The sequence below is a fragment of the Enhydra lutris genome, unplaced genomic scaffold, assembly GCF_002288905.1.
Source record: "Enhydra lutris kenyoni isolate GAN:26980312 unplaced genomic scaffold, ASM228890v2 scaffoldscaffold12, whole genome shotgun sequence".
Classification (NCBI taxonomy): domain Eukaryota; kingdom Metazoa; phylum Chordata; class Mammalia; order Carnivora; family Mustelidae; genus Enhydra; species Enhydra lutris.
In genome coordinates, this window is record NW_019154096.1 from 30,643,809 (window position 1) to 30,671,184 (window position 27,376).

Here is a 27,376-nt window from a genome sequence, read left to right on the forward strand (position 1 = left end):
ATCGACATTCAGCTTTCTTAGACATTTTCCGTTTGCATATTGTGTGTGGCTAGAATTTCATTTTCTCTTATTTACTCTGCTTGATTACAATGTCTCATAGGTTTGTTTCGTTGTTGTTGTTGTTGTTTTATTCCGGGGAATCTATGGACTTGCTATACAGGTTACTTCACAAATTCTACTTCTTCCCCTTACTTAATGTGCGCACACTTCGCGGAGTGTCCCCAGAAAGATGGAAGGCTCCTTGGTAATGGCTCTGCTGATCAGGTCACCCAGAGGACAGAACCTTGGGAGATGGCTATAACCAAACACAGCAATGCAAATGGAAAGTAGAAGGGCTAACATAAATAAACATAAGGTCTTCTTATAAACCAAGACTCGCTATGCCAAACCACACAGGTCAGTCACAGAGAAGAAAGACTGAGGCTAGGACAGTCCTCAGGGAGAAGAGACACAGGCTTGGTTCTAAGATTATTGGCATTTTTGCTGAAAAAAGAGGAGAATAGGACTGAATGTCCATCTTTGGAATACACTCCTTCCAAGTTCGTAAACAAAGCCAGAGCCAGACAGGGCTCCCGAGGCTGGCTTTCCCAAGACTTGGCAAAATCAGAACAAAATCCCAAGGACACCGGGGTGCCTCAGCATACCCAGGGAAGGGGCCCTTGGCCTTGGGGAATTCCGTTCCTTTCCAACCTCTCACATGGAGCCGAGAACACCAGAATCTACGGAACCAAAGACTGCCTCTCAGTAGACACTGTAAAAAAGGACACAATTCAAATCCGTCTAACAAGAGCATTTTATTTCTGAGAAATACAGAGGAGCCGAAAGGGTGGGGAAGGGAAAGAAGGCGGCGAAGCATCTCTCCGAACCGATCGCCACACTCACCTCCATGTAAGGGTTTGCTCTGTCCGCGGCAGACACACGACATGCCCAAACCCATTTCCTGAGCCTGGCATGGAAGCTGACAGGGTCTGCACCCCATGGCATGTGAGAACATGCCGCTCCTGGGAAGAGAATGAGGAAAGAAGACGAGGGCTTTAGAAGATCTTTGGTTCAATTCAAATATGGTCCAGAATCATTAAGATGAGATATTTAAAAGAGGCTTACCTTCCATGCCATACCATTTGGGAGTTTTCCAGACTTAAACAACTCTTCTCTTTCTTGGCTGGGAAGAGCTGATGGAGGGCACATGTAGACTCTTGTCTTCTGGAGGATTTTGAAAGGACCCTCTCCCTGAGGCAGGGGAGAGCAGTCCAGCCTTGTGCATGGGGACGGGCTGAAGGACCTCTGAGATTCTCAGACTTGGCGGATTCCCAGAGGCGAGTGATTCAAAGGATGCTTTCTTTATTTTCCCTGACATGGCATTTTGGCCTCAGCATCCTCAGCACTGCACAAAATCCTTTGGCTGGTGACCAGATGCCGCTGAGAAATTCAGAATTTAGGCGTGCACGAAATGACTACCATCCTGAGCCACAGAAAAAGAGCACAAAGCTCAGAATTCAGGCACACCGGGGTGTATGCCAACAAGGACACAAAGCAGGTGCCTAGAGTCAAACTCTAGTAGGCAGCCATACCACGGATAGAGTTCAAAGAGGTGAAACCTCTCTTACAGTAGACAATGCTGGCCAAGAGTTCAAGTTCATGTCACACAGAAAGGCGCATCAGACCAGCTCAGCTCCAGCTTCCCAGATGCTGTCAGCCTCAAGCTTGCAACAGAACAGTTGGAACAGATGAGGCACCCCGGGGTGACACCTGCTGGAAGCGGGCAGAGCTGGCCGCCACCTAGCAGCTCTGCTCAGTGACCCCTTTTACCTCTGATAAAGTATTAAACTCTGTCACAAGACCCCACCGCAGGCTCACCCTAGGGTACCAGTTCATTCAACTGGCACCCCAGGGGTCTGCGTGAATGTCCGCTCTAGGAAATGCTAGATGGCCGTGGGTCTACACCTCTGGGAGTCATCATGAACTCCTCCATCCCATCTGTCACCTCCACAAGTCAAGAAGCACTAACAAGCAATGCTCCCACGGAATATTCTGCTTGATAGCAGCAAAGGACAGAACCACGCTTCCTAATCTGACCTCCAGTAAGATGACAGCATCAGGAATCCCTCATGAGAAGAGGCCCTTTTCACCCATAGCAAGAATGGCTCAGACCCTCGGTGGCTGGATATGTGCAACCCTCCTAATGGTTGAATACTCATACCAGAGCCCTCTTAGTCTCTCGACGTTGTTAATGCAAATACTTCAACAGGAAACAGTTATTTGAAAATAAATAACACCCAGCAAAAAGGCTTACCCTTAGATACCACTCCCTCCCTCTTGTGCCAGCAGAGTCAAAGTAACCTTCCTCATGAGAGCTTGTTTTCCCAGTCAGAAGACCAGCCCAGAGTAGCCCAGCCTTCCACGGACAGCCTTCCAAATTTCAGTGTTACAGTAAATCCCTTGATCAATGCAGAGGCTCATGATTGTTTTAGCAAAGAGGGCAAGACAACGTATTTGAATACTCACTTTGACGAATCTATGAAGTATATTACAAGTGCACCAATGCTCAGAGCAAAGACTAAGACAACCTGCAAAAGAAGAGGAAAATGTCATCACTTAAGAGCCGACACCGGGAAGCTTCGTATTTCGTGTTTGGGGTTTTTTTTGACACACACGGCAGCAGCTGGGAAGCAGGGTTCCGACTGCTTTCTGGGGCCCTCTTGGGAATCTCAGTCCCTGGAGGCCCCCACCGGACGCCCTGATGTGGCCTTCGTGCCTTGCAGTGGGCAGCAACCTCAGTGCCGGCCAACAGGGGTCAGGGCAGACTCTTGGATCTACGGCTCTCATCCTGCCCTGTCCTCAACAGGGTCCAGCTTCTCCGCAACTGAAGTGAGCACACTCTGGTGGGAAGGACAGGCAAACATTCAGGTGACACAATGGGTCATGTTATATGCAACCCGGGCCCAGAGGAACTCAAATATGGGAATATCAATTTTTCACAGCTCTGCCAAGATACTACTTGGCAGTGGGTACATACCATAAAATTCACCTATTTTAAGCATACAATTCAATGACTTCGAGTAACCGACCAAGTGATACAGCCGTCACTGTCATCTAGTTTCGAACATTTTCGTCAATCCCAGTTCCACCCCTCACAGGGACACCCAAGAATGGTCGGTCCCTACTCCCACCCGAAAGCCTACGCAAACCCTGATTTACTTCCTGTCTCCAGGCAAGAACCATCAATTTGAAAAGCACATATCTGCTACTTGTACGTGTGTGTGTGTGTGTGTGTGTGTGTATACTTATAACACCTCTCAAGTATTCTGGAAACAGTTTAGGTGAGGAAAGCCAAATCTGGTAATACATTAGAGCCAGCTACACAAGCACCCCTGTTCATGTTTACACTCTTCACTCAGAATTAATTCCCGCTGATCTATTAAGATTTTATTTATTTATTTGACAGACAGAAATCACAAGTAGGCAGAGAGGCAGGCAGAGAGAGAGGGGGAAGCAGGCTCCCCGCTAAGCAGAGAGCCAGATGCGGGGCTCGATCCCAGGACCCTGGGATCTTGACCAGAGCCGAAGGCAGAGGCTTTAACCCACTGAGCCACCCAGGCACCCCTAATCCCCGCTGATCTAGAAGACAGTCTGGCATCTCCTCCAAAGACTACCTGTCACATGGAAGCCCATCCGAGCCATATGTCGCCGCTGAGGCAGACACCGACACTTCTGCACCCTCCCTCCATCCCAGTTTGTTTATTTAGTCTTTCACAGAGGAGACCCGTAGGGCATCTAAATGGATGCTCAGAAATAAGAAAGATGCGAAGATTGAAAACAAAAATCAACACCACCGCTAGACACAGTGCCAGGGCTCGGCAAATACCTTTCAGACACGCTATCTCCTAAAGGGACTTTGGAAGGAAAGAAGTGTCAGTCTCCTCTGAGTATCTACATATTGCCATCCCTCTGGCATCAGCTGGCGGAGAGAGAGGAATCCCAGCTTATGTAATGACTGGGCATGGTCAAGCCGTGTGTGTGTGTGTGTGTGTGTGTGTGTGTGTGTGTGTGTGTGTGTTACAGAGAGAGAGAGAGAGAGAGAGAGAGAGAGAGAGGACCACACATACATATCTGTACTCTGTGTGTGCACCAAAGTGGTGGAGAGGAAATGAAATCCGCATATGGCATTCGCTGGAAACACTGGAGAGCCCCACAGAGCTGCCGGACAGGCGGCCGACCGCACAGTAAACACCGACAGAGACAAACAGCCCGCCGCTGCGGAAGGAAGACACAGCTTCACAGCACCTGACAAACTATCCTTATGAGAGGAAGTGGTAAAGCAGTACGCCACTGGGGCTTATTTAATTCTTCCATTTTGTCTCAAAAACTAGCCCACGCTGCAGCTGAATCCAAGGCAGCACTGCAGTCTGCTGCAGGCGATCACCGTCTCTCGGGGGCCAATCCCCCAGCAGGCTCACCCCAGACGATCCCCTCACACTCACTCATTCATTCTTTGTAAAAGTCATCCACAAAAACAAACAAAAACATAAACAAGCCTGGCTCCCCCCCCCCCCCATTATCTGAATGAGGCACCAAAACAAATAGCTTCAGATTAACTTTGATCTGTGTTGCTATTTCCGAGACATAAGCGGTTAGATCCTGGCCCCGAACCTCATTCTCAAAATGCTGCAAAGGGAAGGGGTGTGGCCAGGACACAGGGGAAGGACCTCTTCTTCATTCATAAACAGCTGACCGAGACTAATTTCTGCCCTCTGGACTGTGTGTGTGTGTGTGTGTGTGTGTGTGTGTGTGTGAATCCTGAGCTTTGGTCAGACCCGGCTATACCGGCCAATGAGGGGAGGAGTGGGAAGGTCAGGGATGCAGGGGAGAGGGGAGGAAAGAGGATGGAAGCCCTTGCAAATGGCATCTACATCATTATGCAACACGCTCAGAATCTAAGCTCTCCTGCAATGGTGAGGGTTTCCCAGCACTGGGGGTCCAGACCAAGTAGCCGACTCTGATTTGTCCCAGCTGCCTTCGCTCGCTCGGCCTCTGTGACGGTCAATAATGTGCAGCTTATTTAAGCAAATCAGCCAGTGACAGGAGGGGAGGACTCCGGCTAGCTTCTTAAGATGCAAACTCAAATATCAGCACCTCTCAGGTAGGGTAAGCGAGGGAAGTAATCCAAGGGCAAATGACCTCCAAGAACTGAAGATCCTGATGAGTGAGCCTGTTCTTGGGTCCACATGGTGGGCCAGAAGCCTTGTTCCTGAGGCACAGGGTGTCCAACTGTTCCACCCACTCGCCTCCATAACTGACATGATCAATGGGGAGCAGACCAGCTTCTCAGGATTAAGGCAACTAGGCATGTGATTTTTTAAACTTGCTAAATGGCTCTTTATCATGTCAGGCTTGATGGCATGGTCAACCTGGATCCAAGTGCTACAGAAAATGCATCAGCCCCTTGGATTACACCATGAGAACAGGAATCCAACAAAGATTCGTCTTCTACAAGGCCCTGGCAAAGGACTAGCACTCTCTCTCTCCATCCTTTATCTTTCTCTCTTGCTCTGACAAATCGCCCATTGTCTGAGAACTCTGCTCTAAATATGAAAAAATTCGGTCCCACTGCAAACAATGGTTAGATATTTAACCTAAATGCCAGTGGTTATGTTATAGAGCAACCCGAAGTAATTATCTAAGTATTTATTTCACATCTGCTATATTTGATGCCCTCGGAAAAGTGGAAAAAGTCCACTTGGAGTCATGAAACATACTTCTTTGTGGAGTAACCCTTACATAGTAACCTATGTTACATTACGCGATGATGCAATTAGTGCCCGGTTGTATGGCATACGTATAGTCAATCTGCAATGAGGTATTGACTAGGTAGAGATATAAATGGGAGAAGTTAAGGATGGGTGGGAACCATAGGGGCTCTTGACTCAATATGTTTTTTGTTCTCAATGTGTCCCTTCTCCCTACCTGTATTGGCTACTCTAGCACCCCTTCAGTAAGGGGGGAGGCCACTGGGAGTCCTTCCATGTGCCTTGATAGTCCCAGGAATAAAAGGCACTGAAGTCCAAGGGACATGGTAAAATGAGGCCAAGAGAAGCATAATACCTGAGATGGAGAAGCACTAGCCCTCCAGCAGCAGGGTCAAAGAAGACCCCTTCCAATAACCAAGCACTTCACAAAGCTGTCGTAAACAAGACCTTGTAAACACAGTCTGACACATGGGACAATAAGAACATTCCCTCTTGAGTCACACTGTGTGCCGACCTCTGCCAGAGCCTTTCTAGCTTTTCACAGGTTGGGGTCAGCAGATCATCACGGCTATCTGGAACGGCGCGAGCCACCATATTCTTAGGTTGACAAAAAAATACCTACATGCTACATGGTGATATGAAGTACTGAGCAATATTTACGGAGGTGCTGGATACCTAACAAAAGTGATTTGATTAATGTCATTGAAACAAGGGTACCCTTGAGTTATCTGTTCTCAGAAATGCAAGGTCAAACACTACATGTGTTTGCACAGAAGAGTACCAGGAACAGACCCACAGACACAGACACGCATTGTATTAAAAAAAAAAAAGTTTGTCCATAACACCTGGCACCAGGAGCCTGATGATAAATGGAGCGCAAAGAAGGGATGTCCACAGATATTTTCATGATGGTCATTCCAGCAGGCCGTGGAGATCTCTCAAATGTCTCAAAAAGTTCATGAAAATGGAAAGCAGGATGGCAAAGCTCAGAATATCCCCTGTCAGGTCACTGAGGATCTTCATGGAAAGGACAGTCCCAGTGAGAATGAACACAGAATGAATGAATCAGGAAGGTGGGCTCTTTGACATGTTGCCTGTGCTAGAAACTGGTTTCCAAGTTGTTAGAGATCGACCCAAGTGCTTTCAGTAGACACTAGTCACGAGTCTGCAAGGGCCTCCAGACGCTAACTGGAGAAAAGGCTCAGAAAGGCAGCTCCCATCACAATCCCCTCACAGGAGTGGCATTTCTTAAAAAACAGAGATTCCTTTCCCCTGCCCTGGAACCAGAGAATGGCCAGCTGGGGGGACGGGCAAGCTGGGCACCTCTATCTTTCATAAGCTCCACCAAGTGAATCTGATATATGGCCAAAAATGGGAGTCACTGAATTAAAGCCATTAGGGGAAACCACTTAGCTCAAGTCAGAGATTAATTTACAAATGTCGCCTTAACAATTAGCCCATTAGAACATATGTATGAGGCCTGGAGACTTTGAGAATCATGCTAGGAGTACTCTAGAAAGTACAGAGAAGAGGATGAATTAATTCTCTCCTGAGCAGGTTTTATACATTCTCAGCTCACAGCAGAACAAATGACCCTAATTAATGATTCTGCACATTTAATTGGGGCCTAGCCAATCACTGGCAGCAGCGACCCCTCCGAAAATGGACCATTTTCTCCATATAATCCCAAAGGCACACTATTCTTTTTATTGAGGTATAATTTATATACAATAGAATTCCCTATATAAAAAAAATAGATACGAGAACTCCCAAGGCAAGACAATGTGGGGATGTTTTGTTTATGACTGATAACATCATTCCACCATCCAAATTAAAATGTTTGGTCTGGTGAATTTAACAGCTCCAACAGACATTTATTGAACCCCTTTGTACAAAGCCCAGAGGGAGAGAGAGGGAAAAAGAAAACAAAAAGAGCAAAGTCAGTCCTGGTCTTTGCCCTCAATGAGCATGGAATCCAGAAGTTGAAATTACTAAGGAGTTCCCTGTGGCTTTGATAAATGCCACACATACAAATGTCCATTTGTATTTCTGGGATGTCCAAGGAAGGAGAGGACCCAGCAGCAACACCATCACCAGCACAGACCCCTGAAGCGGGAGGGGAAGAGGAGGATGGAAAAGCCAGGGAGAAGAACGGAAATCCCTGACATCCCCACTCCACCAGTCTGCTGCTGGGAAAGGCAGGCACCAGCACATCAACAGACAGATTCCTGGCAGAGAGGGTACAGGACGCTTGGGTTGGAATCCCCACTGCCCCCATAAGCTGTATGCTCTTGAGCCTATCACTTCTCACCTCCAGGACTCCATGTCCTGACCTGTGAAATGGGCCTTTGGAAAAGATGGTCATGAGATCAGGACCCAGGTAGGTTTTCGCTCACAGCGAAAGAACTCAAAACTTCTGGCTGGAGAAGGCAGTGTTCTTTGATGCCAAGGAGATGTGATTTGTGCGTCATTGTAACTCAGCACGATGGCCATTATGCGTGTCACTAATCTGGGTCAGAGGGGTTTCTTTCAGATAATCGTAAGAAGGAATCCTATGGACACTCGGATTCATGGTTTTGTGTGTCCTATAGCACAATCAATTCCTCAAGCAGGTGCCATTGCACAAAACTACAACACAACCTAGAGGGGCCACTGGCTGGCCCTCTCATGGCTCCGTGCCTCGTTCTGCTCTTGCTACAGGGAAAAATGAGTGGGGGAGGTCTCGCTCAGTCTCCTTTCCTCCTGCCTCTGTGAATCTTTGAAAAGCCCACATTTCTGTAGGTTTTGCCCAGAGAAGCTCACACTCTGAATATCAGTTTTTTCTTAAGGGAAAAAAAAAAAGGATATGTTTTTCTTCCCAGTCTGGCCAGTATACTAATGTTTTCCTCACCCTTCAACCACTCTCAAGAGAAGACATGATCTTGCTGCCAAGAAAGGTATTTTTGTTATCCCAAATAACAAAAGATTTGTAAAATATAAAACCAATATTTTGACAGTGCCATTAAACATCCAAACGTCCCCTAAGTTTCCAAAATAACATTCTGGCACATTACTTTTGACTTATGAACTGCTTATACAAAAAGGCTGCAAGTTGATTCTCCGAAAGCCAAGACTCCAAACAACGGTTTAAGTACAGATATGTTCAAGATGAAAGAAAAAAAGAATAAAGACGTGCTTTCAGTAGTCATTATTTAGAATTATAAAATATGTGGGATTTCCAGATAAGAGTAAAATTATGCTTTATACAAATGTACAGAAGCCTAGTGAAAACGTTGATGCCTTTGGGGGCATTTAAATTGGTGCTTCCAATAATGCAATACTTAAAGCCATACTCATTACAGACTGGACTGGATTGTTAGGACAAAAGAGACAAATTGGAGAGGACTTCCCACCCCTTAAATTGCTCCGAATGACTACCATGGCTTAGGGTATAAAGAAAAAAAAATCCCAGCTTACAAGACCCTGCAAATCCTGGCCCCTTTCCTCTGCTATAGACTGAAATTAATTGAAATTTCAGGTCTTCTTATTCACCATGTGTGTCTCCCCACCCCAACTGCCACAGGGCCTTTGCACAAGTCCTCCAAAAAGTCTTACCTCTATTCATAGACTATTCATCCTTCAGATCTCTGTTCTGCTGCCACTTTCCTGCCATTAATGCAGAGAGTTCCCCCATGAACACAGTTACTTTGTAGCACTTAGCATGGCAAAAGTTTTACATTTTTTGGTGCAATCACTTGATCAAATCCTCTCTCCTCCGCTGGACTGCAAGTTCTATGAAGACAGTTTGCCCATCCATTTTTGCTCATCACTAAACTCCCAGAAGCTAGCAAAGTGTCTCAATCAATATTTGTTAAATAAATGTGTATTTGGAGAACAGGAGAATAAGTTTGGACACTGGGTATAATGAAAGCAAAAGAGAGCTGGAAGGACGTGGACCCTCACGGAGTAAGACTTTAGAGCTTAAAACCCCAGAAAGAGGTGAGGTATAGTTCCCATGAAGGCAGGATCCAAGGGACTCATGGCTGGAGTGGAGAGGGACTGGAGAGCATCACGGTAAAGGAGATCGAGGATCTGGGAGGCAAGGGGGCTAGCAAGGAGGATCAGTGTGCAGAACGGAAGGGGATGGCTGCAGCTGGGGTGGGGGGAAGGAAGGAAGAGTCAGGGATGGAGCCACCCTGAATGGGATGTAAGTATCTGGGAGGTCAGACAGGGTAAGGACTCAGCAGGATGGCAGGAGCCTCAAGAGAAAAGGTTTTGCACCAAGATGGAAGAGGCTGTGGAGGCCCAGAGTGTCCAGGGGTCCCTGGGCTATAAAGAAACAAGCCACCTACGGAGAAGTGAGGGAAACTACGTCTCTCTGAAAGACAGGTTCAATTATAAGGTGGCAGATATCAGGAGTGCTACAGGAAGAAGTTGAGAATTTAAATTAGGATCGGGACTGGGAATGTGTGAAAACAAAGTGAAGTACGTGTCATAAGGAAGTGATACACAAAATAATGTAACTATAAATGTATAAACAATGCATGAATACACACACGTGCACACACACACACACACACACTGCAAGGGACACAGAGATAAACTGATACTCTACCCATTAATCACAAATACTGGGTCTCTATTAATATTTATTAACCAATCACATTGATAGCAATGTGTCTCTGCCCATTTCCAAATTAGGTAATTTCAGAATGACCATAGATAAAAACAAAACCCTGGAAAATAATAGGGTTCCTTCTTAATGCAAGCTACTAAAAACAATTTTATTGTAAATCACATATCTGTTGGCAAACAGACTAAGCACAATAATGAGCTTTTTTCAGAGGGAGAGGAGAATTTGACTAATATGGAATAGATATCAAGGGTCTGGATTCTTCTTCTTTTTTTTTTTTTTTAATTTTCCCCAAAGAAGAATTAGGGGCATAATCATACATCAGTTGCGCAATCTCTTCCCTCCCGAGGGACCATGTTGCTATAACTCCGGGGCACAAGTTGTACGTATTTCTGCAGGGCAGTGTTTCCCTACTGCCATAGAGATGTCAACAGTGTTACATCTTGGGTTTCGTTGACCATGCTCGTTTCATTTTGCACAACACAAATATACAGAAGAGTTAAGTGTGCTCCTCTAAAAGCCCCAATTTATTATAAATGAAAACAAGAAACTGAAAGGATTGAAAGCAATTGGAACATTGGGCCAAAACTTTCCCTAAAACCTGTGACCTTCCTGATAATTGAGGTTTAATGACACTAAAATCTTATATACCATGGCATCATATAAAACTTAAAAGGTTGATTTTCACATTTTTTCCAAGATTTTATTTATTTATTTGAAAGAGAGAGATCACAAGGAGGCAGAGAGGCAGGCAGAAGTGGGGGGTGGGAAGCAGGCTCCCTGCTGAGCAGAGAGCTCAATGCGGGACTCGATCCCAGGACCCTGAGATCATGACCTGAGCCGAAGGCAGAGGCTTAACCCCTTGCGCCAACCTGGTGCCCCTGATTTTCACATATTTTTATGAACAGCATTAAACTGATGCACTGGCAAGCTTGATAAAAGCCTTCCATTTGAGGGCTAAAGTTTGAGAGACCTTTCTTGTCTAATTACTGAAAATCCTGGGGGAAAATTTCCATCTGCTGGTGGAGCTCCCAAGTTTGACCCTAATGAGCTTGTGGGGAAATTGTCTGGCTTAAGTGCATGTGGGTCTGGCCAACTGGATTTTAAATTTAATTAGATTCATAAGATGAGAAAACTTGTATAGAACTGTCGAGTCACCAGTTGCCACTTACCATCACCAAGGACTAAATTTATGGCCACCTTTGGCTTCCTTCTCAAACCTTCCTGTTCTTACAGAATACTGAAGGCAAACACGGAAGTGAAAGCAAGGACTCAAAGACATACTTGGACACCCAAATTTGTAGCAGCTTTGGAAGCAACCCACATGTCCACTGATAGATGGACAGAGAAACAAAATGGTGTCTATTTGTATCATGAAATACCAGCCTTGAAAAGGGAAAAAATTCAGACACACACTACCACATGGGTGAACCTTGGCAATATTATGTTAAGTGAAATAAGCCAGACAAAAGGACCATCATTGCATGGTTTCGCTTGCACGCAGAACCTTGAGAGGTCAAGTTCACGGAGACACAAAGTAGAATGGTGGTGGCCAGAGCCTGCAGGGGAGAGGGGGATAGGGAATTCTTGTTTAATATGTATAGAGTTTCTGTTTAAATTGATCAAGAAGTTCTGGAGATGGATAGCGGTGATGGTTGTACCACATTGTGAAGGTATTTTTTTTTAAGATTTTATTTATTTATTTGTCAGAGAGAGTGAGCACAGGCAGACAGAGTGGCAGGCAGAGGCAGAGGGAGAAGCAGGCTTCCCGCTGAGCAGGGAGCCCGATGTGGGACTCGATCCCAGGACACTGGGATCATGACCTGAGCCGAAGGCAGCTGCTTAACCAACTGAGCCACCCAGGCATCCCACTGTGAAAGTATTTTAAGCTACTGAACTACACACTTACAGGTAGCTAAAATGACAAATCTCACATGAAGTTAATCACAATAAAAAACTAGAAGGAAAATTCTGAGATCCTGCAAGAAAAATCTATCAGTATATTTAAATTTCAAAAGAAACATAATCGTCTTTCCAGAGGGATACTAATATCTCTCCTCTCAATGGCAGTGGGAACCTGTACGAAACTTCTACTACATACATGTGACTCTTGCCTCTCTGGGATGTTTGATCTTATTCCTTAGTAAGCTGGAATTTCCCCTTGGTTCCAGAATCTATCCCTATCTAGCCGCAGGGAACTTACAGGAGTCCCCACCTCCCCTCCCACTTTCAGCCTCATCTATTACAGATACACAAAGAAGACTATGAATTTCTCAGGGATCAGGGTTTCTGACTAGAGCCAGAACCTAATATGTCTTTGGGTAAACATAGCTAAAGTCCCAGATATGACAGGGAGTCTTAAAAGAATATATCCTTTACCACAATAGAAAAGAGAAGAAAAGAAAAGCATGTACACCTTTGGCTTACAATATTTTAAAACCTGTAACAAGCTCTAAAAGATAACATCATGGACACAAGACATTTGGTCCCCAAGGTCTGAACTTCAGGGCCAAGCTGTAGCAATGGCTTAGTTACAGCCACTTAGTGGGTTAGTAGGACCTTAAAGTCACCCCTAGAACAATCCAAACTTTCTATCTTTTACAATAATCATTTTGCCACCAAAACTGTTGCTTTAAAAAAAGATTGTCAACGCAACCTGGAAAGCAGGGCCACCAAAGATCCTGCACGTCAAGAGTGGGTCAAAGATGATAAACAATCATTCAACTGACAATAAAACATTGACACCAATGTTGACGAACCTTCAAAATCAGTGCCCTGCCCCACTATGCCCTGCCAGGCTCGACCATAAAGGCTCACGTTCATGTGCTTGGTTCCCAAAGCACCATATTGTTTTTCCTCTTTTGTAGACCCCACAGCTGACCATGACAAAGGGGTTGACCTTGGCAAATGCCATCTAGATAAGAATGAAACCAGGAAGCCCCCTGTGCTAAGGTTTGTGGTAGGTTGAGATCCTAGTGTCCAAAGAGAAGGTACTAGCTTGTCCACTCCTGACATCTCTCCCTCCTTCCCTCACCTCTGGGAAAAAATTCTTTTTGAATTTACTGTGGTACTCCTACAAATAAGCTGCCTTTTTTGAAGGAAGTAGAAATCTTCATGAGATAGCATTCCTCATGCTCACACATTCCCGTCCCAACAGCACGGAAAATCAGAAGGCAAGGGTCAGTGGTACACATCTCAACCCGTGCAATTATGGCTGTCCTCGGTGGGGGAGGGGGCCCACACCACACCGCATCACTGTTCATTTAGAAAGGTTGGACCACAGCCCCGGCTGCTGCCCGACTTCCTGCAATATCTCACGCACCCCCCCATGGCCCGGGGACGATCAGATGCTAATAATGCCACACAGCGGAACTGCAGCTCTGGCTCACTGGAGACCAAATCAGAAAAACCACAAACTCCACTTGCATGGGGCACGCGGTAGGGCTGGAAGGACGGGAACATGGTCAGGTAACATAGCTTTCCTGCCTCTCTCGGCATCGCTCTTTAGAAACAAGGAGAAAGAGGACTGTCTTCGTAATGCTACTTGTTGTCTTTTCAAGGCCATTTAAAAGGAGGAAGAGGACGTGTATGTATGATGTTCAGGTCTCCTTTCTACTTCAGTCTCTCTATAGGCAGAGCAGGCACACGGACTGTCTTCAGCAAGGGAGGAGCCAAAAATTTGGGAAGAATTTTGTATTCCCTATTTTTAAGAGCTTTGACACAGTTATCAAGGAGAAATCAGAATTGAGGTGGATGTCCTTAAGTCTTTGTATGGGTTTGCCAAATCTTCCATTTATATGTGGGGGAGAACCATCACCTTCTCAGGGGTTTCGGGGCTCTTGTCATAATCTGGCTGTGTATATTAGCACAGCCCCATCCTGATCACTTAATTCCCCTCCCTGTCTACTCCATTATAAGATCTTTATGCACAAGAATTCATTTGTCTTAACTACCCACACCATTCCACAGCTACCCAGTCATTCATTCATTGCATGCAGAGGTGAGAGGTAAGAGGTGAGACTCAGAGGTGAGCTGGCATGGGATACAGAATAGGAGAGAATGGTCCTGCGTTATAGAACTTGAACTCTCCTTTTGATTCTTGTGCAGAAGAGGATGACAGATGCCAAGATGATGTTCCCAGCATCAAAAGCCTTTCCAGACATTTATGCTGTAGCCTAAGAGTGGTTTCCAAATGTGAGTATGGATGGGAACTATCCACAGGCCATGTTAAAACACATATTGCTGAACCTCATCCCAGAGATTGCAATTCAGTAAGTCTGGGGGAGCATGAGAATTTGCATCTTTAACAACCTCCAGGCAATGCTGATGTTGCTGGTTAAAGGACCATATTTTGAGAATCACTGCTTTAGGCCATCAGACAAAATTTCCAAAAGTCAATCCTTTCCAGATATTCTGTCTTCTTTGAGTATGGGTGTAAAAACATTTTAGATGGGTTGTTTGGGTCTGTGCTATTTGGACAAAATCCCCTTAAAATATCTGTAAATTTTGAAGGCTTCTAAAAGGGAGAAAACTGGCCAGAACTCTCTCTTGAAATACTATTCAAAATCATTTTTGTACACTAGTTCAATGTGCTGGACAATGCCAGCAACATGTTTTGGTTTTGTTCTTAATTAAATTGATATATCTTCTCCATAAGAAGGTATGTCATAAATTTAAATATGTCACTACTGCTGATAAAACTATTAAAATCCCCATTTCTGATACATAAGCTCAGATTTCTGAAGACATACTCAGCCAAGACTTTTAACGGTGTGGCTGAGGAGACTGGTTTCTGAAGAAAGTAATCAAAAAGTACCACAAATGGAAAATGGGATCTCATTGATAAACGATTCCCTTTCCTGTTGGAAAGAAGTGGTGCTAAACAACAGTTGTCCACAAGTTTTCCAAAATCAAAAGAACCAAAGATCATGCTTCTGTGCATTTTTCCCAACATGTCTAAGACAGAGGAAAGACAGACCCAACTCCCTTGGTTCAAACTCCGCCTCCCGCCAGAAATTTCTGGCACTAATTTGGCTTTCCTGTGTGCTCTGGGCTGACCAACCTTCCGAAGAATGCAGGTCTACTTGACATATTCTCTCCAGAAGTTATCATTTTAAGCTCCCATTCTAGATGTTGTTTGAAATGCTGTTTCAACTACACACAAGGTGATTGGATTTTTTTTTTTAAGGCCTTGTTTCTTTATTCCTTTCTTCCTTTTCCTTCCTTCCTTCCTCTCTCTCTCTTTATTTCCTTCCTTCATTTCTTCTACTGAAAAATCAAGTCATTCAGAAGCAGACAAGGTGGCAACTCTTAGCCTTCCCTAACCTCATCTGCTGCTTTACTGAAGGCAACTCCTGAAAGACTCTGAGGAGACTTTCCCAAAGCACTCTCTCATTCTTCATTGTTGTCACCCGTTTTCCTCTCAGTCTCTTTCCCGTGTCTCTGTAAGGGCAAACAGTGTGTCACTCATGTCTCTGTCTCCACCATCCATCCATTCATCCATCCAGCCATCCAGCCATTCATTCCACAAGCATTTATCAAGTGACTACTGTATACCATGCCTTGTGCTAAGCCTGGATATACAGCAGAAAACCAAAGAGGGCTCTTGCCTTCATGGACCTTACAGTCTAGAGGAAAGACAAACACTCAACCCACGGTCACACTAGAGAGCAAAAAATTGTACATGGTAAAGAGGAGTATGAAAAGGAGTGGAGAGCTTTGTGAGGTTCAAGGCAGTTTCCCCAGGGAGGAAGGATAAGAAGGTGTCAACTAGCGTAAGACAAACATTTTACATGCAGAAAACAGCACATCCAAAGCTTCTTGACCATTGTCCCACTGATGCTTGCGGAGTGAAAGGAGAGACCAAGATGGTGTTAGGGTTAAATACACTGAACTAAATGGAAGGAGGACCCACTGTTCTCAAGAAGGAAGAGGTAATCTCCACAGTGAGGATGGAGAAACTGAGGCAAGGGGAGCTTAAACATGTGTGTGATAGGCACAGCTGGGCCTCAAATCCAGGTTTGACTTCCTATCTTTGTTCTTTTAATCCATGACACCAAAGGTACTTCCTTTTAGGTTATGACGTTGTCAGTGTCCCCCAAACCTTCACCTGGCGGAACTCTAGAGTTTCACCAGCTCTTTCAGAGTTCCTTGGTAAAGAAGCATCAAGGCTGGAAGGTTTTCTTGGATAGCTATGGTAGTAGACCCCTCCCCAACACCAAATGGGGACAAAAAAGGTAAGCACTGACCCCCCCTTACCCCCAAACCATAAACAACCCTCTCTCCCATCCCCAAGGAAATAACATGTTTACTGCTTTATGTATACACGATCAGCATATTTTCCAGTCTTATGCCCCATACTGGAAAATTCTTTTATGAAGTCTAAATTTAACAGTGAGAATCATTAGAGATTACTTCCTTTGAATTTTGCATTAGCCTTCTTCCCTGGCCCTTTTAAAAAGCACAAGGGATAAAAAAAAAAATCCATACGAAGTTGTTAATGATTTAATACAGTGATGCTGACATCACAGTGTACCTGTGATCCACTGGGGCTATTCGTCATAAATTCTGTTTTTGTTAAATATTTGTTGAAAATTTTCCAGATATCCTGATTCCTAAGGCTTGAGCGATGACTCAGAACTCTGCATTTTCAACAAGCACACTGTACTCCCCTCTCCCTGTAATTTTGACACATTTGGAGAAACATCCACTTAATGCATTGGTTCCCTTATGAAAAGGAGAACTTTAAAGTTTCTAAAAGGTCTTATTTTTTATTTTTTAATTTTATTTTATTTTTCTGGTGTTCCAAGATTCATTGTTTATGCACCACACCCAGTGCTCCATGCAATACGTGCCCTCCTTAATACCCACCACCAGGCTCACCCAACCCCCCACCCCACTCCTCTCCAAAAACCTCAGTTTGTTTCTCAGAGTCCACAGTCTCTCATGGTTTGTCTCCCCCTCCAATTTCCCCCAACTCGCTTCTCTCCAACTCCCAATGTCCTCCATATTATTCCTTATGCTCCACAAATAAGTGAAACCATATGATAACTGACACTCTCTGCTTGACTTATTTCACTCAGCATAATCTCCTCCAGTCCCATTCATGTTGATAGAAAAGTTGGGTATTCATCCTTTCTGATGGAGGCATAATACTCCATTGTATATATGGACCACATCTTCTTTATCCATTCATCTGTTGAATGGCATCTTGGTTCTTTCCACAGTTTGGCGACCGTGGCCATTGCTGCTATGAACACTGGGGTACAGATGGCCCTTCTTTTCACTACATCTCTATCTTTGAGGTAAATACCCAGTAGTGCCATTGCAGGGCCATAGGGAAGCTCTATTTTTAATTTCTTAAGGAATCTCCACAGTTTTCCAAAGTGGCTGCACCAACTTGCATTCCCACCAACAGTGTGAGAGGGTTCCCCCTTCTCCACATCCTCTCCAACCCTTGTTGTTTACTATACAACCCAGATCACCAAACCATACCCCAAAGCAATGACACCAGCATCCCTGGGAGGCAGGAAAAAGCATCAGCATTTGTCTTCTGTATTAGAAAATAAAGTTTCTCAGTTAATTCCAATGTGCAGCCTGAGTAAAAGCACACACTGCATGTATATGAGAATTATTGTCACCTGAGCAGTGGGTGGGAAGAATCTCCAGGCAGAGGGAAGGGGAAGATTCAACATGAGTCAGGAGTCTGGGCTGATGGAAGCCCAATGCAGGCAGTCAGGGCTCTGCATCGGCAAAGGGAGAAACCACCTGGTTCCTCCAAATCTCCACTTGAGTGATTCTAGAAAAATAGTCCTCAGTGAACTCAGTCTTACTGAGGAGGAGCCCCACCTCTCTCACACACGCCCACCACCCCCGTTGACACCGAGGCGGATGGGAAGGCTGCTGCATCCCACACCTCTGGGGGACACAGATGGTATGTGAGAAGGGGCCTGAGCCGGCGGCCCGCACTGATTGACCATCTGCTGCCACCGGGATTTCAGCAGCCTGAGTGTCCTGGCAGGTGATTTTTCTGCAAGCACAGCCACGTGACTCCCTGTGCCTTGGCACCTCTGGGTCCAGGTGCAGGGTTTGGCCCTGACGGAGGGGATGGGTGGATAGCAGCTTCCTCCCAGCAGCAATGCGGGCCTCGGTTCTGGCCATGAAACAGGCAGAGGCAGAACAGCACGAGCAGGATCCTGTTCAAAGGTCAAAGATCCCTCACCTCCAACCACGTCCACATCTTTTTTTTTTTTTTTTTTTTTTTGTTAAGCAAAATGGGGGTTATGTGCAATGTATGAGTTCCCACAAATGTCTGCCTCCCACGAAGCTATGTCACAACAGCTCACGTTGGTCCCTGGGAATGGGAATGAAGAGGTGAGGGCCTGGGGGTCCGTGGAGGGCTGGTCATCAGGATGATGGCTCAGTGTCCACCAAAAACACAATAGGTTCTTTCCCTTTGACCAACCACCCTCTAGAGTGGCCTGACAGCAAACTTCAAGCCAGCGGCATCCAACAGAAATAGAATTCAATCTACGTCTGTCATTTTCAATTGCCTAGTACCCACATGTTAAAAAAAAATTTTTATAAAGTGATATTTACATTTCAGATATTGCACGTGTAACCCCATATGTGCCAAATACATTTTATATCAACATGCTATTCATATTGAAAGTCATTAAGGGGTTACTAGAAACAACCTGTGTGCGCCCACTACACCTACAATACAACAGTGTCTTACGTGATACAACCATTGTGACATTTAGTGCAAATGAGTGTTAGTGAAACAACACAGTTGTGTTTAACAGAAAAATATTTTGTATTGCTTTGGTTTCGAAGTTCACATTGAAATGAACCAAAGTTAAGTAAACTTTAAATTTAACTTTAAAATAAAACTTAACTGAAGACTCCATCCTTCAGTCCCACTAGGTCACAGTTCAAGTGCTTAACAGACACAGGCTGGTGGTTACTGGACAGCACAGAGAGAAGGTTTTCATCCTTACAGAGAGTTCTGCTGCGCAGTGTAGCTCTAGAACCCTTAACCAAGGAAAAAGTTCCCTCTTCTCTTTCTACTAATCCGGGATGAGGACACTTTGCAATGTTCTGAGTCATGTGGGCAATCCCTCCTCTCCTGGAGAGGAAGCACGGTGGTTAAGGGCTAGACTGTAGACCCAGACACTTAGCAGCCATGTGACCTTGAGTAGGTCACTCCCTATGGCTTGGTTCCTGTATCTGTCAGAGGAGAGTAAGAAGAGCAACTACCTGAAAGAATTATAAAGATTAAATAAGTTAATATTTGTAAAGCACTCAACACAGTGTCTTCCATATAGTAAGTGCTCTATAAATAAATGTTAAATATAATTTTCCAGCATGACGCCCGCCGGTTGGCACTGAGCACACCAATAACTCTCATTCCAGAATGATCTTATTGAAAGACACACACACACACAAAAAACTTCTCACCTGTCAATAGCTACCAGCTTTCTGCCAGAGTATTCACTGATTCACTTGAGAAATACTGAGGTTTTACCTTAATACAGAGGCTTCCAAACCCATACCTTAGGAGAAAAGGAACTCAGATAGTCTGAAATGTTATACAATGTCTGTCCCTTTCCCATCCTCTAAATCATACTTTCCTGGTTCTTCAAGGCAAGGACAGAATTCCACCACATTTGCAAGCTCCCTTTCCTTATTCAGGCCTGAGCGAAGGCCAGCTCCTCACGGAAGCCTTCCTTGACTACACATTCTAAAGTTGCATCCTGGGTGTGCAAGCGAGTGTGCATGTGTCTGCAGGTGCCCACAGCACCGGTCTGTCCCCTAACACAGTTTCATCTCCCTCACTGGCTTACCATACTTGGAAATCACTTTGCTTATTTACTTCCCTACTTGTCTATTGCTTGTCTAACCTCAAGAAGAGATAAACTCTGTACGGACAGAGCCCTGTCTGTTTTGTCTTGGCTATAATCCCAACACCCAGGTTGCTGGATGGAACATAGTAAATGCCTTATATAGAATCACAGAATGAAAAAATGTATAAATGAGTGAGTGAATAAATGAATGAATGAATAATTGAGTGAATGAATGAATGAATGAATTCCCTCCAATGACGTATAGATTCCCCAACTTCCCTTTGCTTGGTATTCCAAAGCACATTTCGTTCTTCATATTTTGAGAACTTTCCATTCCATACTACTCAATATATATGGTTAACTATTTTTGTGTATGTGCCTTGTCTCCTCCTCTAGATGACAAACGCCTTGAAGCTGTGTCCTAAGTGTTAACATTCCTCCCTTGGCTCTCTTAGCGCCCAGCATAAGGCACATCCTCAATGAATACGTGGTGATGAATGAATGGGAAGGACCAAGCAGAGTCCCCACAATTAATCTTCTTGGTCACACATATTGGACTATTTCTACAGATCATAATTTGCAAAATGAAGCAAATATATAAATACACACATCTCTCTGTATGATATTTCTCATTCTAATTAAATGAAGCTATTTTTGTAACTATTTTCCAGTCTAGGAGTAAAACTAGTACAGAATAATGCTAAATGTGAGATCATTAAGTCACTTTTCTTTAATCATATGGCAGTGTTTCAAAAAAGCTTTGAGTCATCTTCGAGATTCTTTGCCAGGGGTACAGCACACTACAGTTAAAATGGCACTTATCTCAGTAAACACATTACTATTGCAAATGATTTGTTGCAATAAAGCAATTTCTTGGCAAAGGACTGCCTTTTCTTCTAACCCCCCCCCCAAGAAGAGATACATGGAACCATTAAAAGCACCAGAGACAAGAGCGCTAGCAGAGTTCCCTTTATCAGAAGTCACCAAGATATATCCCCCTAAGGCAGAAGCAACACCAATTGGTCAGCCCTCTTCCCCAATTTCAAATCCTATGGCACCTCCTTGATGCAAATATTTTCTATAAGACAGCTGTAAATAGGCCCTCAAAACTTATATTAAAGTAAGCTACAGGCATTGGCAAACATCCCTATTTGCTTTCTCTCTTTAGTACTCTTCCTCTGCCTCCCTCCCATTCTTTTTCTCCTCCTGTCTTTCTATGACAAAAATCAGGAGGTTGGTCACATGCAAACATAAATTCCATTCCTACAGAAAGCTGAATTCTTGAGCGATTAAGCATACAGACCAATCATCTGAAGTGGGGGAAAAAAAATCCCATAAAGGCTAAATTATTTTCTGATGTACTTATTACATGAAGGGTCTATTATGATAAGATATTATACTTACAAGATAAATTGAATTCACATTTCTGCAACTCATCTATTCCTACAGAAACGCAGATAAAAATTTTATAGCAACCTGAAAAGGTTTGTGAAAGGGATATAAAAGAGATCGATACTCTAAGAGTTTAATGTCAAATTGAAACAATAGAAAAGATGGTCCAAAGCAAGGACTCAATTTCCAATTCTTTTTATCCGAAAAGAAAAGTACCACACTAATCAAGGAAGCAGAGGAGAGAGTGGTCATTCAGGAGAGAGCTGTCAGGAAGGAGCCGGTGGAAGTGTAATTAAGTTGCGAAGGAAAAATGCGTCGAATGTGGGGAGTGGAAAACAGTCCACTTATAATTTCTTTAATTCACACACATTTATTGATCTCCTACTATATACTGGGCAACATTCCCAGCACGAGAAATATTGCAGAGAACGAAGGACCGAGACCCCATATGCAGCTGATAATCTGGTAGGGAGAGGACCCTTTCTAGAAACTAGTTATGACAAGACGTGCACAAGCAGGTGTTTACATGACCTTACGAGAAAGGGAAGGGTTTGCTTTCTTTTTTCTGCTGCCTTTCCTTGAGTCGTGACATTAGGGTGACGTCTAGCATTTCTCTGGGCTTTGTCAAGATTAGTGTTACAAACAAGGAGCTTCCTCTCACAGTCTACCTTTACCTTTCTTCTTCCCTTTCTCCATTATTAACCATAGGAGGCAGTTAACCACCATGACAAATCATAAAGGATTTCTCCTAACTCCTTCAAGTGTGACTATCCTGATTATAGCCTGCAGGTACAGCCAGCCGTGAACCACACGCTATTTATAGGCTTAAAACCCAGGCAGAATTTGTGTCACTCGTGACGAAAATGCAAGCGTCTCCCAGGACCCAGGATCCTCCTCCTCTTCCGTGAAACCCCCACAGGCAGTGAGGGTGCCCACACAGTTCCTCCCAGAGATGGGTTTCATCAGGGTCCCCTCCCCCACTCCCAATCAAGGAGCCTACGCAATTACAGAGCTAATCATTTAAATGACGCTACTGAGAAACAAAGCCATTTTCCTTGTTAAAAATGTGTTTGCTGTCCTATCCATTTATCTCTTTCCTTGGCAGGGCTCTGTATTAATTTATTGCCCAATAATAAAGCACAGACACCAGCAGACTTGCTGAGCCATGCCCGGTGGAAGGCCCACTATTTCATCCCCGCAAAGGCAGCCCATGAGCCAAGAGCACGAACACAAGCATACCAGGCATCACAAACCTTGGCGGGCTAATCCTGGCTTCATTTGCTGTCCCAGAGATTTCAAAAGAGAGGAATGTATACAGCTTTGGGAAGAATGCAGGTGATTGATAATTACTGATTATCAGAGGAAATGGAGCTCAGTTTGGTCTGTTAGCCAAGGCTAAGCGCCCTTGGGTTTCCTTTCTATTGGACGGTGAGCCTCACTGCCGCAGGCAAGCTCATGGTGGGCTCTGCAGGGAGAGAGGCTGAGAAAGGGAGCTTGGCTGTGGGACTTGTCTTGCCTCAATGTCCACCATTCCAGGAGACTGTCTCCCTCTAGACGAAAGGGTGACATTTGTTGCTTCCTCGGCACTTCACACCCAGTGAAGAATCGTAAGGTCCCTCTTCAGATCTATGCTTCAGGGCAAAACCTTGGGCAATGATTATCATGTGTATGGAGGGCTTATCATCTGAGAATCTCTTTCATGGCTGATTGCTGGATGGTCATGGATGGTAAACTATACCGAAAGCAGGTTCTTCCTATATGGAAAGGCTTGACCACAGAGAAGCCTTTACTGATGGAAAGTTCATGGACAAAGGTTTGAGGGAATGGCCCTGGGCATCTGGTTTCCCTTCTCAACTTCGGGATTAACTCTAGTTGAGCAGCAGGTTCAATGGGGAATGCACCCAGGAATCTGGCCCTTTGCTCAGAGAGTGAGCTCAGATAATACCGCTAACGTAGGAAGAAGTCCTCAAAGCCAAGAGAATGGAACACCAAGGATGGCTCCAAGGATTGAAAAAAGTCACTGAATGTTATTCTGGGAAGAAATCATCAAAGACATCTAGCACTAGGCCTGCATTTTAAGAGAGGAAACGGGACCCAGTGAGCAATTCACTTGTCCGGGGCCCTACTGTAAGAAGAGGCAAAGGCAAAATTAAGAGGCTGGATGATGAGGAGGACGGAGAAGGCCTAGAAGGTCTGCCTTCAATTTGTCATAGACCCCATGGCCGTTCCCCAAGAGGGTACAGCTTGACAAGCTACTCACCAGCACAAGACTTATAAAACCACAACAAAACCCCCAAAGCAGATGGACATCAGTTACTTTTGCAGGAAGTTCTTAGCAGGCTACACTGCTGAGAACCATCCTCACTCGGCAGAAGGGCAAGAAGGAGGTGAGAGGAACACGCAACACTGCCACCAGGAAAAAGAAAATGGCGCCCACCAAGGACCCAGCCATTTACACAACCCCCTTTCTTCCACGTGTCTTACCAAAGGTTATGCTGGTTTCCGTCTCACTTCCAAGGGGGATCTGGTGAAAGCTGAGGAAGACACTGTGGAAAAGCCACTGATTTTGCAGAAAAAGGCCATCAGTTCACTGCAGCAAGTCAAGAAAGTGCCAGGGAGAGTCCTCAGCCGCCCACCACATGCCATTCCTTCCACCTCTGAACCTCTGAAGTGGCCCCTGTGCACTGTCCTCCCTCCGCACCTCCGCAGTCACAAATCTGACTGGTCTGTGGGGCTCTATTTACGAAGCTTCTCCTGGCCACTCCTGTCCCCACAGACAACACGTGTATCATGGGCCTCACTGGGCTGCTGCTCAGAGCAGGCACAGCAGCTATGCATGGAATTAACTCCTGCCATGCGCTTTTGTTCAATTTGGCAATTACCTCCATGATAAGACCCCTCAGCAGCACCCCCTTGTACACCTTCCACCAAGATGCCTGTTGTATGCTCTGAGGCCCCCTGTGCTAGAAGCTCCCAGAGGTGCCTGCTAACAGGCAGATCCCTAGGCCGAATCCCAGATCTGCAAACTGAGAATCTTGATCCGGTTGAGAATAACTCCCTGGGGAGTACCTCCCAGGGCAATGCGCGTGCAGCAGATAGGTGGGAACACTTGCCCCCAGGGCCCCTGTACACACCACCCTCCCTCCCCCGTTCATGGAGAGGGGGTGGGGCTTTCACTCGAGGAACCTGATTTTCACCTTACCTGTGTGATCCCAAGGAAGTCTGTTAACCCTCTCGGCTTCCTTGTCTTCCCCTCTGAAACAGACACTACAGGTCTGTGGTCCAAGGATGTGACGTTTTCTGCACAGACCCAGCTGAGTAGGAACTCAGGTGGAGTGTTTGCATTAGGAGTGAGGTCCTTGCAGGATTCACACAGGTTGAGCCAGTAACTACCCTGAACCAAATCCACAGTGGGTAGGTATCAAAAAGCTAGTGACTGGGTCTGGTTTGAGAGTAGACTAATTACATAATAACTATATAATACCTTAGAATAATATATAGAATATATTATATGATAAATTAGTAATATAATATTAATAGTAGCAAATATGTATATGGTACATCTTTTGGGCTGGGCACTACCCTAAATATTTTACTTACGGTAACATATCTAATCCCCACAAAAAAATTATTACTATTATCTCCACTTTATAGCTAAAGAAACTGAGGCCCAGGGCTGCTGGACCATTTGCCCAACGTCCCATAGCAGGAAATGGCACAGAGCTGGGATTCTTCTAACTGCTGCTCCTTCCTGACTCAGCTGGTGGCTCCACGGTTCATCCCTTCTCCTTGTCTCTGCCCTGGGACCCACTGAGACCTTCTCAGCAAGTCATCCTTGCCTTAGAGAGGTCCTTGCCTCCCCTGGAAGAAGCCCTCACCCCTGCAAGGGAGGTCAGGAGGGGTGAGGAGCTATGGACACAGCCCATTTCATCCCCTGGCAGTATTTTCTGGGCTGTGCTCCAGGCTAAATCCTGACCAGAAGGAATGTCCTCTGGACCTCTGCTCCTAGGGGTTCAGGTTCTGGGGCCCCTCACAAGAAAGAGGCTAACTCATGCAAAATGCAGAGGCTGCACCCCGGTAGCTTTTCCGTGATGTGACTGGGCCAGGATGGGAGGACTATGCAGATACTCCATGCATTTTTAAGACTTCTGAATGATTGATGTTATCTCCCCAAGGAGAGGAATTAGCTAAAAGGATCACATGGTCCACATGCCAACCCGTCAGAGAAGCTGCGACTGACTACAACAGAGACACCAGTACCCAAGGTCTGCCCCTGCTAGCTCACCTCCTGGGACTGAAGTATCTCCAGACTGAGGGGGCATTTCTCTGAGGACTCATTCTCTGGACTTCTGGAATCACTAAAACGGCCCTGATCATTTATCCATATTACAGGCTCTTCCTTCTTCTTCTTCTTCTTCTTTTTTTTTTAATTTATTTATTTGACACAGAGAGAGAGATCACAAGTAGGCAGAGAGTCAGGCAGGTGGGGGGGCGGGAAGCAGGCTCCCTGCTGAGCAGAGAGCCCAATGCGGGGCTCGATCCCAGGACCCTGAGATCATGACCTGAGCCGAAGGTAGAGGCTTAGCCCACTGAGCCACCCAGATGCCCCAACTGGCTCTTCATTCTAAATAGTCTTAGCACATCACACTTCTCCCAACTCCCAGAGCACCAGCCCATGTCTAAGACATCATCATCTTTCTCCAGATTGTTACACTGTCCTTCTAACTCATCTCCCTGCTTCTACACATGACCCTAAGCACCATGGGTCAGTGGGAGGATGCTGGTGTTCACAACCACCTGAAAAGTCTGCAGTTATCGTGGACTACTGAGATCCTTCAGTTTCTAACAGTTCATCCAAGGGGAAAAGGAATGCTACAGACGGGTCCTTTCCATACAAACAATGAAAGGTTTATACCCTTCCATTAATCAATGCCAGGAGTTGCCCATCCAGGCAGATCACCACTGTGCGTGCCCCCTTTCAAAAACGAACCTGGCTTATTTCTCAAGTCAGTCCTGCTGATTATATGTATATAATCAGTGCGCTCTGTTTTAGAACTTCGTGACAATCCACGTAACTTGGTGCAAGTCTAGCCAATGCCATGTGCATTTAGGAAATTGGAAAGAATGTGTTCAGCAGCCGCAGTGACTCTGGCCACCTGCTAGGTGTTACAGAGGACAAAAAGAAAACATAAAATAGGATTGTCTCCTGTAACAAAAATGTATGTCTCACAGGGAGACAAAATGAATACTCAACAAATAGACTGACAATCGTATCAGATTGTTATGATTAAATAGAGCTATCAGTAGGAGAGAATAAAAAAAAAAACACCTTAGGAATTGAGAAGCAGAGGATGGGGATGCTAGACTGGCTGGGGAAACAACGTATCAAAAATAAGTGTTGTGATAAATGTGTGAAGTGTAGTTGAGATCTAGCACTGCCTCCCGAAAAGCAACAAATATCTAGTGCCCTGTTGTTTCCCAGGCCCGCATTTGTCTAGAGATAACAAAGCAGTCTTCAAACCTCAGCCTCATCCGAGTATTACAGAAACTTGGCATGACAGTGAGGACAAAAGTAATCTTCCCTCTCATACTGGGTCACCCAAAGGAACTCGATGGTAGAAGCGAGGGATCTAGGATTTGGTGTTGCAGAAGTTAAGAATCACACACCTTAATTTGTAAAAGAATATGATCTCAGCTCAGGGGAGAAATTGAGGGATAATAAAGTCATAAAATGTCACAGCTAAAAGGAAAAATAAGTCTTCCAACCGCTCTTTCTCTTT

At 45.1% G+C, this 27,376-nt stretch overlaps 1 protein-coding gene across 17 annotated transcripts in view; it reads right to left on the reverse strand.

Annotated features, from left to right (window-relative positions):
* Window positions 1–27,376, reverse strand: part of LOC111144685 (potassium calcium-activated channel subfamily M alpha 1) — a 726,020-nt gene that overhangs the window by 359,432 nt on the left and 339,212 nt on the right. For all 17 annotated transcript variants that reach the window (XM_022499102.1, XM_022499098.1, XM_022499101.1 and 14 more), the window contains one exon: window positions 2,506–2,567. In XM_022499102.1, coding sequence (XP_022354810.1) covers window positions 2,506–2,567 — 62 coding nt within the window. The remainder of the gene's footprint in view (window positions 1–2,505; window positions 2,568–27,376) is intronic.